This window comes from Phoca vitulina, unplaced genomic scaffold (assembly GCF_004348235.1).
Source record: "Phoca vitulina isolate PV1807 unplaced genomic scaffold, GSC_HSeal_1.0 scaffold30, whole genome shotgun sequence".
In the NCBI taxonomy this organism is placed as follows: Eukaryota; Metazoa; Chordata; class Mammalia; order Carnivora; family Phocidae; genus Phoca; species Phoca vitulina.
This window is the reverse complement of record NW_022589733.1, coordinates 23318407-23334690: the sequence shown is the minus strand read 5'-3', so window position 1 is coordinate 23334690 and position 16284 is coordinate 23318407. Positions and strand designations below refer to the sequence as shown.

Here is a 16284-nt window from a genome sequence, read left to right as displayed (position 1 = left end):
CCCTGGGGATATCGGGGTGGAAAAGTCAGATTACGTGCCTGGGAAGGTAGGGTTCAGGGTTTCAGGCCAGGCCAGTGCTTGGCGGTCTCCAGGAAGGGGTGGGTCCTAGCGGTGAGAGCTGGGACCCAGAACACACCCTTCAGGGGACTGTGCAGGGACCAGCCTCTCCAGGGGCAGCCAGCCCTCCCTGGGGCCGCCACGAGCAGTGCTCCAGGACGGGCCGCAGGGTCCCGGAGCAGCTGTGGGCATCAGGCCAGTCGGAAGGAGCAAGCAGGTGCGGCGGAGGGTTTTCCGTCATTTCTTTATTGGGGCAGGGGGCGTGTCATTCACACGGACTTCCGTGCTGGCCCGTCTGCAGACAGGTACACGTACTCCTATGTACGCGCGTCAGCACAGAGTGGAGCTCTGGTGGGCCCGAGAGCACAAGCTCTTCGACAAGAGGGTATCAGAAAGAGACCGGTTCCAGAGAGTGGGTGGTGTCTGGGGCTTCGGCCCCACCCTGGTGGGAAGCCAGCTCTGTCTGAAGGCCAGGGTGCAGCTGACAGCACTGGGGGCCTGGGGGGGGGGCTGGGCTATGAGAGGAGCTTGGGTGGACAGCCTCTGTGCCCCCACCCCACGCTGGTGGCCAGGCCCAGCCCCTGCCCTCGAGGCAGGTCTTTGACCTCCTCAGGGAGGGGGCCTGAAGACCCTGAACGCTCCATGGGGCCACTCCTTGGGCCCTTCTCCATGCCAGGCCTGTCAGAGGACAACCCTCCGGTCCAGGTGATCCCCACGCCCGCTCCGCTGGTGCCTCACTTCCAGGTGCTTCTTCTGGACCTTCTCGAAGTGCTGCAGCAGCTCTGCGTAGTCGATGCTGGGGGAATCTGCTTTCTGTGACTTAGGGGCTGCCGGCGGACTGTCTCTGGGGAAGGAAGGGCTCAGCATCAGTCTCAGCACACACGGGAGGGAGCTGGGGGGCAGGCGGCACCAGGCATAGGAGGGCAGGGGGTCAGGGCAGGCCCACAGGCTCACGGAGCTCAACCTTGGGGAGTCTGTGTGCCTCAGGCCCGGTACCCCTGGCCCAATGGTCAGCCCCAAAGTAGGGGAGCCCCGAGAACATCCCCTCCCCCTCAGTGGCTGGGACCAGTCAACACTGCTGCTTGGACATGGTCTTCAGTCTGTGGGCTGGCGATGGGGCCCACAGCAGGCATCGCATCGGGAAGCATTTCCTGTTTACGACTGGCTCCCTTTGGGGTGAAAGCCAGGGCTAGCAGCCAGCCAGGAAGCCAGCTGGGGCCTGGAACAGGGTCCAGGGAGAAGGGGGAGGAGGCAGCCTGGCCCTTTCTCTGGGGCAGGACTGCAGACAACAGGGATTGTCTACTGCTGAAGAGTCTCTCCTGGGCCTTCAGCTTGTCAGGACATTGAATTTTGAGTGTTGGGGTCCAGGTGGGGTCATTCCCTGCCCCTGGGGAAGGAGAGCTGGTTTCACCACCGGGCATGCTGACGGCTCCTTTAATTCCTGTTGTTCCCACTCCCCAGCTGCTCTGTACGGCTGCGCAGGTTGTGCCCGATGCTCCGGAGTTGTGCAGGGTAGTAGCCCGGCTCAGCTTGCCCCAGGGACTAGATCCCCTGGGGCCCTGCCCTGTTTCTAACCACCCCTCCAGAGAATCTCATGGAAGTCTGCTCCTCTCTCAGTTGAACCTCACTGGCTTAGGAAACAGATCTGCGTGGGCTGGAGAAGTATTTGCTTCTAGCCCCTGAGGTCTCGTGACCCTGGTAAGGGGGTCCCATGAAGGCCGTGGGCTGTTCATGAGAATCCTTGGACCCCCTGAGTTCATGGAGAGACCCCAATATTGGGGCACAACAGCTGAGCACAGGAGCTAGACAAGCGTGGATCCAACTGTAATACGACCACTTCCCAGCCATTTGAGCTTGGCCCCGTGGCTCAGTTTCTTTATCTGTAAAGAAGGACCGCCACAGGAGCCGCCCCATGGGGTGGTTGTGAGGATTCCTTCAGATTTAACACGCCAGAGCTTAGCCTGTGCCCAGCCCCAGCCTGAGGGGCAGCCACGGTGGCTACAACTCTGTCCCTCTGAGGCGAGACCAGCCAGGGCCCAGCAGCTCGAGGCCTGTCGTACATCCGCGGCTCAGTCCACTTTGCGGGAAGCGACAGAAACCCTCACCAATGAGCTTGGCCCCTGAGAGGCATCTCTGACCATTCACCTGGCTGCTGGGGCAGGACCAGGGGCGGTGGGAACCCTTCCAGTGGTCAGGATGGAGCTGGAGCTCGGAGGCGGCCCCCTGCACCCCTACTCAGTGTGTTCCCTTCCTGCTGAAGATGCACCACCAGAAGGCACCTTGCACGGTGGCTTGGCCGTTGCTTTCCTGGGCCAGGAGCCAGGTGGGGCCGGCTCTAGGGGGGCCAGACTGGGTGCAGCATTCTGAACTCCGACTGCGGTATTCAGCTCCCCTGGGAACGGGGCAGGGGCCTCCCTGTCACAGTAGCTCTGTGGTCCAGGTGTCACCGCCCCGAGAGAGTAACCTGGGCTTCTGGGGACGCCGAGGGACACCCTGCAGCTTAGAGCTCTAGCCAGGGAGCGGCCAGGTGCTGCCCCGGGGCAGCAGGCCGAGATGCGGGAGAGACCTGTGGGCCCAGAAACACGCGCCCAGACAGGACACTGCAGTACGTCGCTGGGCGTGCATGGGTCTGTACGCTGCGGCCCTCGACACTAATGGCAGGCCAGGCGTTAGGTCCCGAGTAGCACCGAGACGAGGGGTGTCCGTGGAGACGCCAGCAGCGGCAGCAAGCCCGGGCGATCTGCACGGATGTGGCCCAGGGAGTGTGTGGGGGCGGGGAGGAGTGGCCACACCTTGCACTCTCTGGGGCCTTCAGTGGCTTGGCCTCCCCTGGACCCCTCCTGGCCTGAGGTCTTTCGAGTGGGGAGGAGCGTGCCCCGCCCCCGAGCATGCAGGCCGGGGCTCCTCTTGCTGCTCCAGCCCTTCATGTTCTGTTTACGACACCCGCAGGCAGTCTGTGGCTGGGGGACACCCCACCAGCAGCAGAGATGGGATTCCAGAACCCGAAGCCGGCCCTCTCTGCTGCCGCCCCACCCGTGCACCTGTCACCAGCTTTTGCTTCAGAGGATCCCTCCTGCCTCACAGAGATGGTCTCTGGGGAGTGGCCTGGAAGTCTGAGCGGGGCCAGGGTCTCCTAGGCCTGCTGGCGCCTGAAGCACATGGAATGAGGGATGCGTGAGGGGTGCAGACCCCCCCCCCCAGCTGTTCCTGGCTTGCAGGCCTGTCAGGCAGGCAACCCAAAGCTGTCTTCCAGCTGCCTGCCCCTCCCAGGGCTGAGACTGTCCCCATCTCCCTCTCCAGGGCGTGAGCTGTCCCTCTGTGCCCAAGCCTGCAATCTGACCCCTCCCCCAGCTGTTCCTGGGGCCCCATCCCCACCCAATGTCTCCCTGCCCCTATCTGTGACGGCTCTTCCTGAGTCCCTGCAAAGCTGGGCACCCGGGGCCTTGAAGGCTGGGGAGAGCCTCAAGCATCCATTTAGCCCAAAGGCTCATTTACTAATGAAGAAATCAAGAGCCAAGAGAGGGATCTGAGGTCACAGAGCAAATCCTTAGCTGAGCTTGGACCAGATCCGAGTCCAGGCCTGTGACCTGCTCACTGACCTGAGAACTCAGAGGTCTCAACCCCTTGGCCCAAGACTCCCTTGACTCTGACCATAGGAAGCTCAGGGAGAACCCTTTTTCCTCAACTTCCCTCTACAAACTTGTACCTGGGCCTGGAGCCTGCAGGAGCTTTACATCCACGCCCCCCACCCCGCCAAGGAGACGTCTTGGGCAGAGCTCTGGCAGGGGGATGGCCCTTAGCAGCGCAGGGTCTGTGGCCTGGCCCAGAGGCCTCCTTCAAGAAGGCAGGCTGGTTGGGGGTGGGGGTGGGGACCAGAACCAAAGGTCACAGGGAAGCAGCCCTTCCTGCCTCCTCCTCCTCACTTCTCCAGCTGCACCTTTCCTCCTAATTGCCTGCCAGGGTGACCCTAACACCCACTGGACATTGGCAAGGCTGGTGCAGAGGCCAGGCCAGGGAGGCTATGGTGTGGCTTCAGGGCCTCTGAGTCCCAGAAGCTGGAGGTATTCTGGCTAAGGGAATCCAAGGGCGAACCCAACTCCCTGCTCCCCTGGGGACTACCTGGGCATCACTATGAGCAGCTGGGACAGTGCCTAGCTCTGCCGCCGAGAGCACTGCTGTCTGGGAAAAGGGGTTGAGTAGGCAGGAGCCGGGCCTTGGCCTGGGGGCCACACCTGCTGGGGACTCCAGCCCCTCCAGCCGGCCTAGGGTAGACAGCCTGTCAGGTGGCCCCCACCCAGCCTCTGGAGAGGCCAAGCCGGATGGGAAGGGTGGTGGGAGCCTAAACCCAGTGCTATGGAGGGCACAGGGGCTTGGGTCCGGGGCCTTGAGTGTCAGGCAGGCCCATTTCAAGGCTGCCTGCATCAGTCCCAAGGGCCCAAGCCCGAGGCCCTTCGCGGGAGTGAGGTGCCAGGCCTGCCAAGTGGCTCCAACAGCCTGGGAGGGAATTCTAGACACACAGGGCATCTGATGCAAGCTGGGTGCGCTCCATTCAGCGTAAATCTTCTCAGTGGCTCTGCTTGTTTCCATGGCGACCTGACAAGTGAAATTTTCCATCTCGGATGCCAAATGCCTGTGGATGAGGCAAAGCCTCCAAGGGTTACCAAATATAGACACAGCCCAACAGGCTCTGGGGGCCGGGCCAGCAGTGGGTTTGGGGTGGGAGCCTGGCTGGACCCCCCTCCCCCCCCACCCCGCCCCGGGGCCGCAGCCCTCCTGCCTGGGCTGCCATGCTGGGACTCGTGGTGGAGGTGTGCCCGGGACCTGCTCTTCCCACGGGCAGGACTCAAGCAGGGTAGCCACGGATGCACCCTGCCTCTCGCCCGACCCGGGACGGGCTCGGGAAGGTCCCAGTGAGCCTGGGGTCCCTCTGAGGCCCAGGTTGGAACCTCTGCCATAGACGGAGGGGAGGGCCACCTGAGGCCTGGCTCTCACGCCTATCTGCGCGGGACTGGGCGCCGTCTCTGACCTAGGACGTGACTCCTCCTCCACCTCTGCCCGCGGTTTCTCTCCAGGGGCATCCGTCTGGGTGACTGCGGCAATGCCCTCTTACTTTTGATTAACTCAACCCCGACTGCTTGCGGAAGCCATCGCTAGGCCCCGCCACCTTGTAAACACTCCCAGAAGCCCCCGACCCGGTGTGCTGCGAGGCCCGAGGGCCAGTGGTGGTGGGGCGGCCCGTGTCCGCAGTGCCAGAGGGACGTGATTCCGAGGCGAGGGAGACCCCTCGGGGCACCCCCGCCCCCCGGAGGCACTCACCCGGCCTGGAGCAGCTCAGGCTTGGGCACGCACTGCAGCCGGTGCGAGAGCAGCTGGAAGGCGCTGCACTGCGGCAGCAGCATGAGCAGGCCGTAGAGGGCCTTGATCAGGTACGGGTTGTTCCTCACGTCCAGGAGCTGCAGGCGCAGATCTGCGGCAGGGCGGAGGCCAGAGGGCAGGGGTCAGCATTCCCCCCCCCAACCGCCAGCGGCGCCTCAGCTGTCCCTGCGACGTCAGGCCTCTTTCCTGCTGCCCGTCTGTCCTGAGAGGGCCCTCGGCCTGACCCGCGCCAGGCTGGTGCCGGGCCCCGAGCCCCTAGGCTCACCGCAGCCTGCTAAGGAGGGGGCCCCGGGGCCTGGTGCATAACAGACCCCCCCGGGCTGCTCGGCACGTGCCAGCACGAGACGGCCAGAAACAGGGTGAGCGGGCGGGAAAGACCGGCTCAGGCCAGCTTTCAGGGAGCGCGGGATGGAAAAGCGCTTGTGTGCGGGGCTGCACACACACCAAGCTCAGGAGCGTCGGCAGGGGCTTTCGGAAAGCCACCTCAGATACCCAGCCGTGTCAGCAGCCCCCTGGATGGGAGAGGCGCCCCTGGGCCTGCCCAGCACCTGTCCCAATTCAACAGGCCCACGCTTCCCTCCTCCGAGCCCCTCTGGGAGAGTCACTGGCTCTGGCCTTCTTGTGGAGAACGTGCCACAAACTTCCGGAGACGCCACGTGACCCCAGCAGCAGCAGCCGTGCGGGGGTCTGGGCTGAAGCTGGAGCCACAGCAGCCGGGCACCCCCCTGCCCCCCAAACCCTCTTCTTGTGGCAGGGGGCAGGAGCCACCAGCGGAGACCTGCGCAGTCCTCCCTGGGCCTGGCCACTCCAGCAGGAGCGTGGGCCTGTTCCAGTCCAGTCCCCACTCTGGGCCCCAAGGGGGGGCCAGGCAAGCCAGGAGTGGGATGGGTGCTGAGCAGGACCGGGGTGAATCTGCTGCGGTCACCCCCACAAAGCCCTGGGCCTGGTCAGTGGGCGCCTGTGGCTTCTCCAGGCTCAGGCTGGGTCTGACCTCAGGAGAGGGTGTGCCTGGCTGCCCCAGGAGGCCCTCGGGGAAGTGAGATGTCAGGCCAGGGGACCACGGGGGACAGGCTTCGATGCACTGTGCTGGGAACAGGGTCTCCCTCCTGGGCCTCTAGCACCGTGGAGCCGGGCTGCGTGCAGAGGCTCGGACGGGTCAGGCGCTGCCAGAGAGCAGGGGGCCAGGCCGACCAGCTGGGCAGGAAGGAGGCCACCGGCAGGGCTGCCTCCCTGCTTCCCGACCTTACTGTAAGCGCCGGGGTTTTATTCAGCGGGCTGCCTGCTCTGGAGAGCGAGCACTGTAGGTGCGGAGGCGCCAAGAGCTGTGCTCGCCCCAGCCCGCGGCCACTTCTGCACGTTCAGCCTGGATGTCACGATCCAGCAGCTCCTGCCCAGCCGCTCCCAGCACACGCCAGCTCTGCCTTGCAGAGACAGGACGCCGTGGCTCCCAGGCACAGAGAAGCCCCTGCAGCCCCCACGGGGCCCCACAGCTTCTGAGAGCCTGGGCTTGCAGGGGGGCTGGAAACAGCTCTGGGCCGGTTGCTCTGGTCCCCCTGGCAGGGATGTTATTCACCTTCGGGGGGGGGCGGGGTTTGCCACCCACCGGCCTGTGTCCACGAGACCCACCTTTGGGCGTCCGTCCTGATGCCACCCATCCCAGTCCCACTGGACTGGACCCCTCAGCCCTGTCATTCCCAGCCTTCTGTTCTTGACGTTCTAGGAAACACCCCCGGTGTGTGTGTGTGTGTGTGTGTGTGTGCTCCCCGCCCCCTCCCAGAGGCAGGGTAGAGTGGCCGGAAGCTGGGCTCTTACATGTGAAGATGGGGCACTCGATCAGCTGCACAAGTTTGTCCACCTCCGTGAGGAAATCCACCGTGACCTCCAGGTCCCCGCTGGGTGGGTGGTCAAGGAAAGTCTGACCACTGGGCCACGACAGCCCATCTCTGTGGGGGGCCTCTGTTGGGGTGGGGGCAACCGGGGAGCTGGGACCCAGAGGCTGGGAACACGTGTTCTTCCCCCCGGGGCCCTGGCTTCAGAAGCAGAACCTGCTCTGGCTAGGCACGAAGGTACACAGAGGACATCAGCCTATCTGCCTCTTCGCCTCTCTGTCCCTCTAAATGAAAAATGGCACAGGTGTCCCCGTGCGGGGGCACTCGGCTTCTGCTCCGGGGCTCTCTCCTCTGCGCCCTCCTGGCTCTGAAAGGCTCTTATCTCAGCCCTGCAGCCTGGGGAGGGGGGGGAAGGGAGAGGGAGCAAGGGGAGGCTGAGCCGGAAAGGTCCCAGTTCCTGCCTGGGTGGACACCTGTCAGGAGGGCCAAGGTCAGGGCTTCGGCAAGTGTGTGCCGAGGAAAGCAAATCTAGGTTGTGGAAGGAGAGCAGGCACCCTCAGGGAGCGGGGCAAGGCTACACTGAGCCTCCACAGAGGAACCTCAGGGCCCCTCTCTCCTTACCCCCAACTCCTGGTCCCATCAGGAAAGGAGGCCCATTTTGCATCCTAAGTAGCTCTTTGACCCAGGGTCACATGCCAGGCATTCACAGAGGAAGTTGGTTTGCTTCAGTGTTCTAAGGACTGTGACCAATCAGCCCCTGGATGCCTTTCACAGGCCCTGAGGCGTGCTGTGGGTCTTGTCTCTGGCTCAGGCCTCTCACCCAGCCTGCTTCTCCCCTCTGTCACTGCGAACCTGGGCTCCCTCTGGCTCTGTGGCCCCACAAGGTCCCTGAGCTCCTCACCAGCAATGCTGCGAACACCAGAGCTCAAGCCCGCAGGCCTCACACCTAGGTCCACCCACTGCAGTCCACGTGCCTTCCCGATTCCCGGGGCCTCTCCCTGCCCCCGCTCTGGGGCGCCCTCACCTACATGGCCCCATCAGCACCCCTCAGCCTCGATCCCTGGCTTACAAGGTTCCGCCAGGGCAGCTCCCTGCCCCGAGATCCAGATGACCCTGTCTGCTGCCAACAGCACCTCTCCAATACACACCTCTCGGCGCCCTCCAAGGTCCTGAGGTCACGAGGCCTGGAGGCCGAGCAGGGGGATGGCGCGGGAGTGTGGCAGTTGGGCCCACCACCTGGGTGGAAAGGGAGCACTCGCCCCCCCGCCCCACTGTCCCTCCGCGGCTGGACGGGAAGGATACAACTTCTGGATGAGGTCGTAGGCGTGCCGGTAGTTCTGGGTGAGGAAGCACAGGGACACCGTTGTGACGGGGTTGTGGCACCAGGAGCGGTACAGGCAGCAGAAGAGGTTCTGGCTCTCCTGAGGGGGAAGGGGTGTGAGCAGCTGACACAGCTCCCACTCCTTCCCACGCGGATCCACACGGGGCCTACATGGGGCCTGAGCTCCAGGGGCCCTTGCGCGGTGCCGGGGGGCCAGCTCAGCACCCGGGGCTGTGTTTGGCAGCCCCGCTGGGCACAAGCCGTCACAAAGGAAACGCTGACAGCTCCTCAGACCCTGTCATTACCCCCAGTCCCACAGAGCCACGTGGTGGTGGCTGTGAGGGCCTGGTCAGGCGTGAGCCTATCCCCGGCAACCTTAATCGTCCTCTCCAGAACGCTGTGGTCCCGGAGCCCTTGGGGCTGGGCAGGCGGGGCTCTGGGCAGGGAGGAGGCTTCCTCAGGGCTTGGGCTCTCCCCGGCCAGCATCCTGTCTCATTCTGAGACGCCACATCTCCTTCCTCCTCGGCAGCCCACCTGGTGCTCAGGAACCCGCCCAGGAGCTGAGCCCACACCCAGGGAGCCTCTGCCCTGAGGAAAATTCTTAAGTCCTCTGCGACTGTCTGGGAAGAACCACAGGAAGAAGGCGGAGGTGTGGCCTGGATCAGTCTGAGCTGCCTGGCCCCAGATGCCCTGAAGCAGGCTTGGATGTTCTTGAGACTCCCTGAGAGAGAGCAGAGGCAGGGTCTGAGCGGGGGAGGGGTTGGGCGGGGGAGACCACAGCCCACATTGGGGAATGAAACCACCAGCACTTCCAGAGGCCCTCGGAAGCTCGGCCCTTGACCGGTGTCCCCCCATAGCAGGATGGCAGAACAGTGAGCAGCCCCCTGCTCTCTCTGACCAGCCCCGCTGGGTCCTTATCCAGAGCCTGGGCCAGGCAGCACTGTGACACCCTGGCTTAGGACACCCTGGCCTTGTGAGACAGATGTGTTCAACTGATCGAGGGAAGGGCCAGGGCCGAGGAGAAGGGTAGGGAGAGCAACAATCCCTGACGTGTGGCAACATTACACCCCAGAAGCCTGACTCACACAGGGCGGCATGGCCCAGCAGGCGTGAGCCACTTGGACCCAGAAGCCAATCCGCTCGGTGTGCGGGTGGGGGGTGGGGTGTCAACAAGTGGAAAATGCATGGACTTCGGCGGCCCAGGGAGGGCATGTGGACCCTGGAGTAGAGTCCAGAGCCTTCCGCGGGCAGAGATCTCCGCAGCGGGTGGCTCCCAGCAAAGCGGCTCCGACTCACTGCCGTGGTTTGCACTGAGCAGCCAGCCGGGGGAGTCCGTAGTTCACACTGGACCCGGAGATCTCAGATTCCATCCCGTCTCCCCCCGGGAGCCTCCTGGGGCGAGGGGCGGCCTAGCATGGCTGTGCGCCCGCGCGTGCGTGCACAGGACCAAACCCGGGGCCCGAGCCCGTGGACGCGGAGTACCAGAGTCTTCAGGTCCTTGAGCTGGTTCCTCAGTTGGAAGAGCTCTGTGGAGGTGAGCAGGATGGTGTTGAGGGTGTGGACCATGGTCGAGGCGAACTTGAGGTCCTCCTCTTGGAGCAGGATGTCTGCCATCGAGTGGAAGATGTTCTCCGCATTCAGCAGGAGGCAGAGTTGCCTGGAAAGCAGGTGGAGGGGAGGTTACAGAAACCTCTGGGCTTAACCTAGGAAGCCTCTCCCTGGTCTTGCAGCGTCCTGACGAAATCCGCTCCTTCCTGGGTTTGGCCTGGGACCCCAGCTCTCAGGCCTGCGGGAGATGGTGGGGTGCTGCTCACAGCGGGCCTGGCCCCAGGCCTCCCAGCGCTGCTCACTCTGGCCCAGCAACTCTGGAGTGCCACAGGCTGGACCGACCTCCCTCCCCTGCCCCAGGCCCCACAGTGGAATTCTAAAGAAACAGTGGGCCTCTGCCTACCACTGTCGCCACAGAAGCCCCGATCTCCCGCGTGCCACAGCAATGTCCCCCACGTGCCGAGGTACTCCCTACCCCTTCCTGCCTTTACTTTTTTGGATAGAGACGGTCTTCATGTGACAAATAACACACGCACTGGTCATCGCCGTACTGTCCCCTGCCCGCCCCCCTGGGCTCAGGAACCTGTGTGTGTTGTTCACAGCTGTGCCGCCCGTGCCTGGCCCACCCCCCGCCCACTGGAGCGCATGGTGCCTGCTGGCCACAGGGGCTCAGGAGGTGCTTGTGGGATGGACCGCCCCTCTGACAACCCTGAGTTTTATCTCTGCTGTTCGCGTAAGGAAGCTCTGGTGCAGTGAGGCAAGGTGACTTGACCGAGGTCACGGGATGAGTTAGGGCCACTTCTTGCCACCATCTCTCCTCTAGGAAGTCCTGCAGGGATAAGGCTTAGGCTTTGTGGAAAGGAGTCTCCATTCTATAAAAAGGAAAACAGGAAATCCAGAGAATGGAGAAAAGCAGATTTTCCAGGGTCCCTGGGCCAAGATGACGTCAACAGTGAGAGGCAGGTCTCAAGGACAGGCTCGGAGGAAGCCTGTTGACCTCCCTCCTTTGCCATGGCGCCCACGGAGGCCCAACCTTGAGGGGATGAGTGGGCCTTCCTGTCGGGAGTCCAGGGATCCCAAGGCTCCTGCAAACTGAGAAGGGCCAAGCCAAGGAGTGGGCAGGTGGGGCCTTCCTGTCGGGGTGTGGCCACTGAACTACTGACGGTGCTCCGCATCCAGCTCCCCAACCTGCCCCGTCTCCCATCCGGGTGCACGTCTGTCTGCCTGACTCTGCAGCTCTGCTCCTGGGAAGCATACAGACTTAGACATGGGCTTGTGGGGACAAAGGTCTAGTGTGCCGGACAACATGAACCACATTTGGAGCCAAGATGCTGGACACGTAGCTATCCCGGGTCACTGAACTCGTACTAAACTCTGCATTTATCAGGGTCTGGTTTCCTGCTTCCCCAAGCCATGCCTTGGGGCCAGACAGCAGAAGATTCTTCCCCACCCCTGGCTCCAGAAAAATCCCAGAGCATTTGGTAATAGAGAGGCCAAACCACGAAGTGCAAACAGTGGGCAGGCCGTCACCAGCCCAGGCCCAGCTGGAACCAGCAGCCTCGGGCAAGAATGCACCAGAGAAGTGGAAACAAGGCTGTTGGGGTGGGGGGTGGGCTCTGCCATCGCCTGGGTGGCGCCCGGGCTCACCTGTGTGCACCCAGAGCCTGGATCTTCCCACGAGCTGTGTGACCCCAGCGTCTCCGGGCCACAATTTCTTCACCTCCTAATTGGGGATTATAGTCCCCTGCATAATGGGGGCTACTCAGAGGCGAGCTGCCACGACTGGGGACAACTCATGGGGGGGTGCGCAGTCCATGGCTAACGGGACCCTCCCTGGGTACCCCGGTGGTGCCGTGGGTGGGGGTGACAGCCAGCTCATAGGAGGGAGCTTGGCCTTCTGCAGCGCACAGACAGTACTTTCTGTCCCCTCCTGGGCCTCCCACCCCTGGATAAGCCCTGTCTCCAGGGCCGTGGGATAGAAATGTTCCAGAAGGGCAGGCCAGGGAGGAAGGGGAGCATTCTGACAAATGGTCACAAACGCCCGTCGCCTGCAGCTGCTGCCGTCTCCATGACAGAGGCCAACAGCTGAGGCTCTGCCAGGCAGCCCTCTCCAGGGACCACGGGGCACACGGCCCTGTGGCAGCCAGCGGGCGGGGGTAGTGCTCTCACGTGAGGACAGCTGGGGAAGTGTGGAGGGGTAAGCGCAGGGGGTGGTGCCGGTGAGGACAGGCGGGTGCCAAGGCTTCCTGGTGTCCCTCAGAACCCAGTAACACTGATGGCACCACAGGTCAGGGATGGTGGAGTGTTCTAGAAATGCTCTTCTCTCGCCACCAGGGACAGCACACCGTCCTGGGTTTCCCCTCCCTCAGAGACCGCTCCTCCTCTCGTGTTGCGGTGGCCCTGCACACGCGTGCTCTCTCTCTCTCGTCTGCCTCTCTTGGCGGTCGCGCCTGGTGCCATGTTTTCAAGGCCATCTCTAGATCGGCGGCTGCCCGACAGGCACTGCAAATTCGGCAGGGCCACGGTACAGCGCTCCGGCTCCCCACCTTCCCATCTCAGGAAGCAGTGTCACTGTCCCGGCCACCCAGCTGCTCCGCCCAAACCAAGGAAGGAGTCGTCCTCCAACCCCTGGCTTCTCCCTCCAGTGCACCCGCCAGCCCGGCAAGTGGTGGCCATCTCTTCTGGTCAATGCCAAGCCGTCTCCTCACTGGTCTCCCTGCTGCTTCTCTCACCCCTACAATCCACCCTCCCAGTGGACTGCCCACTGGCGCAAGCCCTGAAAAGTGCTCATCAGAACACGCCACCCCCCCGCCCCCCATGCTTTCCCACGCGATCTAAACAAACCGCAACTCCTCACCATGTCTCTAGGATCTCGCATCTTCTGGTCATTTCTCTCTAACCTCAGCTCTTAGGATTTCTCCTTCACTCACCACATGCTGGCCCCTTGGGCTTTCCTTCTGTTCCTGACCTCTGCCCTGGCCTGGAAAGCTCTACCGAGGGACCCGCACACGGCCGGCCCCCTCTGGCCATGGAGGTGTGAGCTCCAACCCTGGACCCTGGGGACGCCTCTGTCCAGTGCACATCTCCTGCCACCAGCCCTTGCTAAGGAAAGTCCTGTGTCCTTCTGAGCGTTTCTCACCACCTGGATCATCTGGGTGACAGACTCGTCTACTGGGTCCCCGCTGTCTCTCCCTCCAGAACGGGGGCTGCAAGGGGCAGGGCCCTGCCTGTGACCCTCATGAGGAAGGCCTGGCACTGGGTAGCTGCTCACTAACTACTGCTGAACGTCACCGTGTGGAGACACTGGGCAATCCGGCACACCCCCTTTGCTCATCCCGGGCAGCCCCGGCCTGCTGTGCACGCCTGTCCGCGGAGAGCGGCTTCCCAGATGTTACGCTTCCGCCCTCATCATCCAGGGCCCGGCTGCCCTGCCCAGGGGCCGCGGGAGGCCGGCTCAGCTCAGGAGACCCCTGAACGCGTGCTGTCAGGACACGGGCACAAGTTGCACCGAGGAGCCGCCCCCAAGCTCCACTAATTAAACCACTGGAAGAGCGGAAGGGAGAGAAGCCAGGAAAGGGCCCTTCAGAGAGGAGTGGCGGTGGGGGGCGCACACCCTCCAGCTGGCCTCAAGCCCCACTGTGCTCTGGACGTTTGCTTCAGCAGGGCGGTCTCCCCCACCCCAGGAGGCTGCTGGGCAGAGGCTGGAGGGGCTGTTCTGCCCCCCACCCCTGCGGCCGGGCCACCCTCGGAGGCAGGGGCTGCACCTCGTCTCCTCTTATCCAGCCTCTGCCATCCCGTCCCAAGGTCACCCGAACTTTGGCGAGAAGGAAAACAATTCCCAGAGTGCTGGGTCACGAAGCCTCCAGAAGGCAAGAACAATGAAGTATTAGCTAGCTCACTGGGAGCTCTTACCACACACCAGGCACCGTGCTGAGGGGGTTACACGGGCCCTCGCGGGATGGGCAAGGGGTGACGGAAAGGACAGCAGCTCACGTCTGTGGGCTCACTGGGTCCTGGGCATTTTAGGGGGCAGGGCAAGGTGAATCTGGGTAGGTCAGCCGAGCCGCAGCCTGGAAGGCTCTGAGTACCTGAGCAGGACGATGATTCCTCTTTCTGAGTAAGGGTGAGGGGGAGGCACCCACTTTTCACTTCAACCCCGAGCCCATGAAATGGCCTGCACGGGTGGCCTTGAGTCTCCAGAGGCCCAGCCCCAGGGTCCTCCCGGGGCATTTTGCTGAGTCCTCACGCCATGCGGGGCAGGGGCTATCACTCCACATGGAGAGGACCATGTTGCCAGGCACACAGCTGATCAGGGGCGGAGGGAGGATCCAGACCCAGAAGAGTCCACTTCCAGAACCTGAGTCCCTGCTCCTCCTCTGCCTCCCCGGTGCCCGTCCGCGCCCAGCGGGGGCCTGGCAGACGGCTGCCTCGCAGGGCTGCGGCGTCATCACTTCTGCTGAGCCCCGGCCCTGCTTGGGCTGCCTGCCTGGCCCTCAAGCACAGCATCAATAATGAACACAGCTTGCAAGCATTAAACATTTGCCCGTGTTTTTAAAGTACTATTCATCACGAGACAATGGCTTGGAGAATAGGGACAAGGCAGAGAGGTGAGGCAGAGGGAAACCTACAGGGAGTCTGGGAGGGCACAGCCCGCAGGCCCACCTCAGGGCTGGAGGGCAGGGGTCCACATGCATGTGCCCTGCGATGTCCTCTCACCTGAGGCCGGAGCGCCCCGTGGGTGGGCTCCGCCTCCCCCTCCTCCAGCCGCCTGCTGCTTGGCTGCACAGCTGGTCCCCTGCTTCTGGGTCTGGGTTCATGCCGGGGAGGGAATAGTTCTCTTTGGTCCCTCTCAGGGGAGCAACCTGCCTCTGGCCTGACCCAAGAGAGGGACCCCCACTTTCCCTAGTGGATTGAGAGGACACTGCCTCCCCATAGAGGTGCCTTCCTTGGGGGTAACTTCAAAAGACCAAGGTCTACAGCAGGGCCAGGGGAAGGCACCCTAGAGCAGGGCCCACCTGGAAATGGCCACACCGCCCTTGCCAGGCTGTTGTGAGTTTTGTGTCACAGTCCCTTCAACCACTAACACTGGCTAAGCATCCTCATGCACCAGACTCCGGCCCTGAATGGCCACTGGCCTCAGTGGTGGCCCACGGTAGAAGATGCTCTCCGGAGCCCCGGTCTGGCACCCACCCACAGCCCCTGCTTCAGGTGATCTGTGGGCCAGAGCAGGGAGGAGGAGGAGGGTATCAACTAGCCTTGCAGGTGGCTCGAGACGGGCCAGGCACGCCCTGAGGGCATGTGGCCCAGGCTTGGCGGGGAGACAGGCACGGGTACAGGCTGGCCCCTACTAGGCCGACAGGGAGCCTGGCACTGTCCTGCACCCTGTCCTGGCAGTGGGAAAGGGACCACAGGCTGCTCTTACTCTAGGGACCTGGACAGGTCACCAACCACGCCAGGCCAAGACTTGGTTTGGAGGATAAGACCTGCCCAACGGCTCTGCGCCCCCTTCCCCCATCAGGGCCATGTGCAGAGCAGGAAAGAAGAGGCCATCACCGCTGAGGGTGCAAGGTGCGGGCTGCTTCTGCCTCCAGAAACCTCTCTCCAACCGGCCAGCCCTGCACCGGCCCCCCCCCCCCCCATCCCGGGCCTGGGCAGGGCATGAAGGATAGGGGTCAGCATTGAGGAAGTCTGTTTTGGTGGTGGAGTGGTAAAAAGAGGAGGATGAGCAGTTCCTTTCAGGACAGAAGAACCCCAGGGCCTGGGGAAGGGCAAGGCTGGCCCAGGAGAGGGGGGCAGCTGGAGAGTGGGCTCCTTCCCAGGGCCAGGCCCGTCTGCAGGAGCAGGGGCCCCAGACCAGGGTATGGGCCCCGGAGGGCAGAGTCCCCAGCATGGACACATACGTTTCTCGGGGAGGAAGCGCTCTGGCTCCCTGCCATGCTGCGCTCGGGGGCATCTGAACCCTGCCATGTGGCTTTGGGGAAGATGTAACACTTCTTCCCATGGACCCACTTCCCTGCGCCTTCTGCAGACAAGACCAGCAAAGCTGCCAAGGGCAGAAGCTGCCCCCTTCATCGTCAGCCGATCCTTCCCAGGTCCCTGGGCCATTTGCAAGACGCTCATGCTGGTTCCCTCCTGGGGCTCTCCTCCGGCTCC

At 63.4% G+C, this 16284-nt stretch overlaps 1 protein-coding gene across 2 annotated transcripts in view; it reads right to left on the bottom strand.

The window, feature by feature from the left end:
• Positions 1-269: 269 nt before the first annotated feature.
• VAC14 (VAC14 component of PIKFYVE complex) overlaps positions 270-16284 on the bottom strand; it is a 100353-nt gene continuing 84338 nt past the window's right edge. For both annotated transcript variants that reach the window (XM_032424247.1, XM_032424248.1), the window contains exons 15-19: positions 10066-10240; positions 8565-8683; positions 7246-7325; positions 5374-5524; positions 270-901 (exon numbers count right to left, since the gene is read on the bottom strand). In XM_032424247.1, the coding sequence (XP_032280138.1) occupies positions 739-901; positions 5374-5524; positions 7246-7325; positions 8565-8683; positions 10066-10240 (688 nt within the window). In that variant the 3' untranslated portion in view covers positions 270-738. The remainder of the gene's footprint in view (positions 902-5373; positions 5525-7245; positions 7326-8564; positions 8684-10065; positions 10241-16284) is intronic.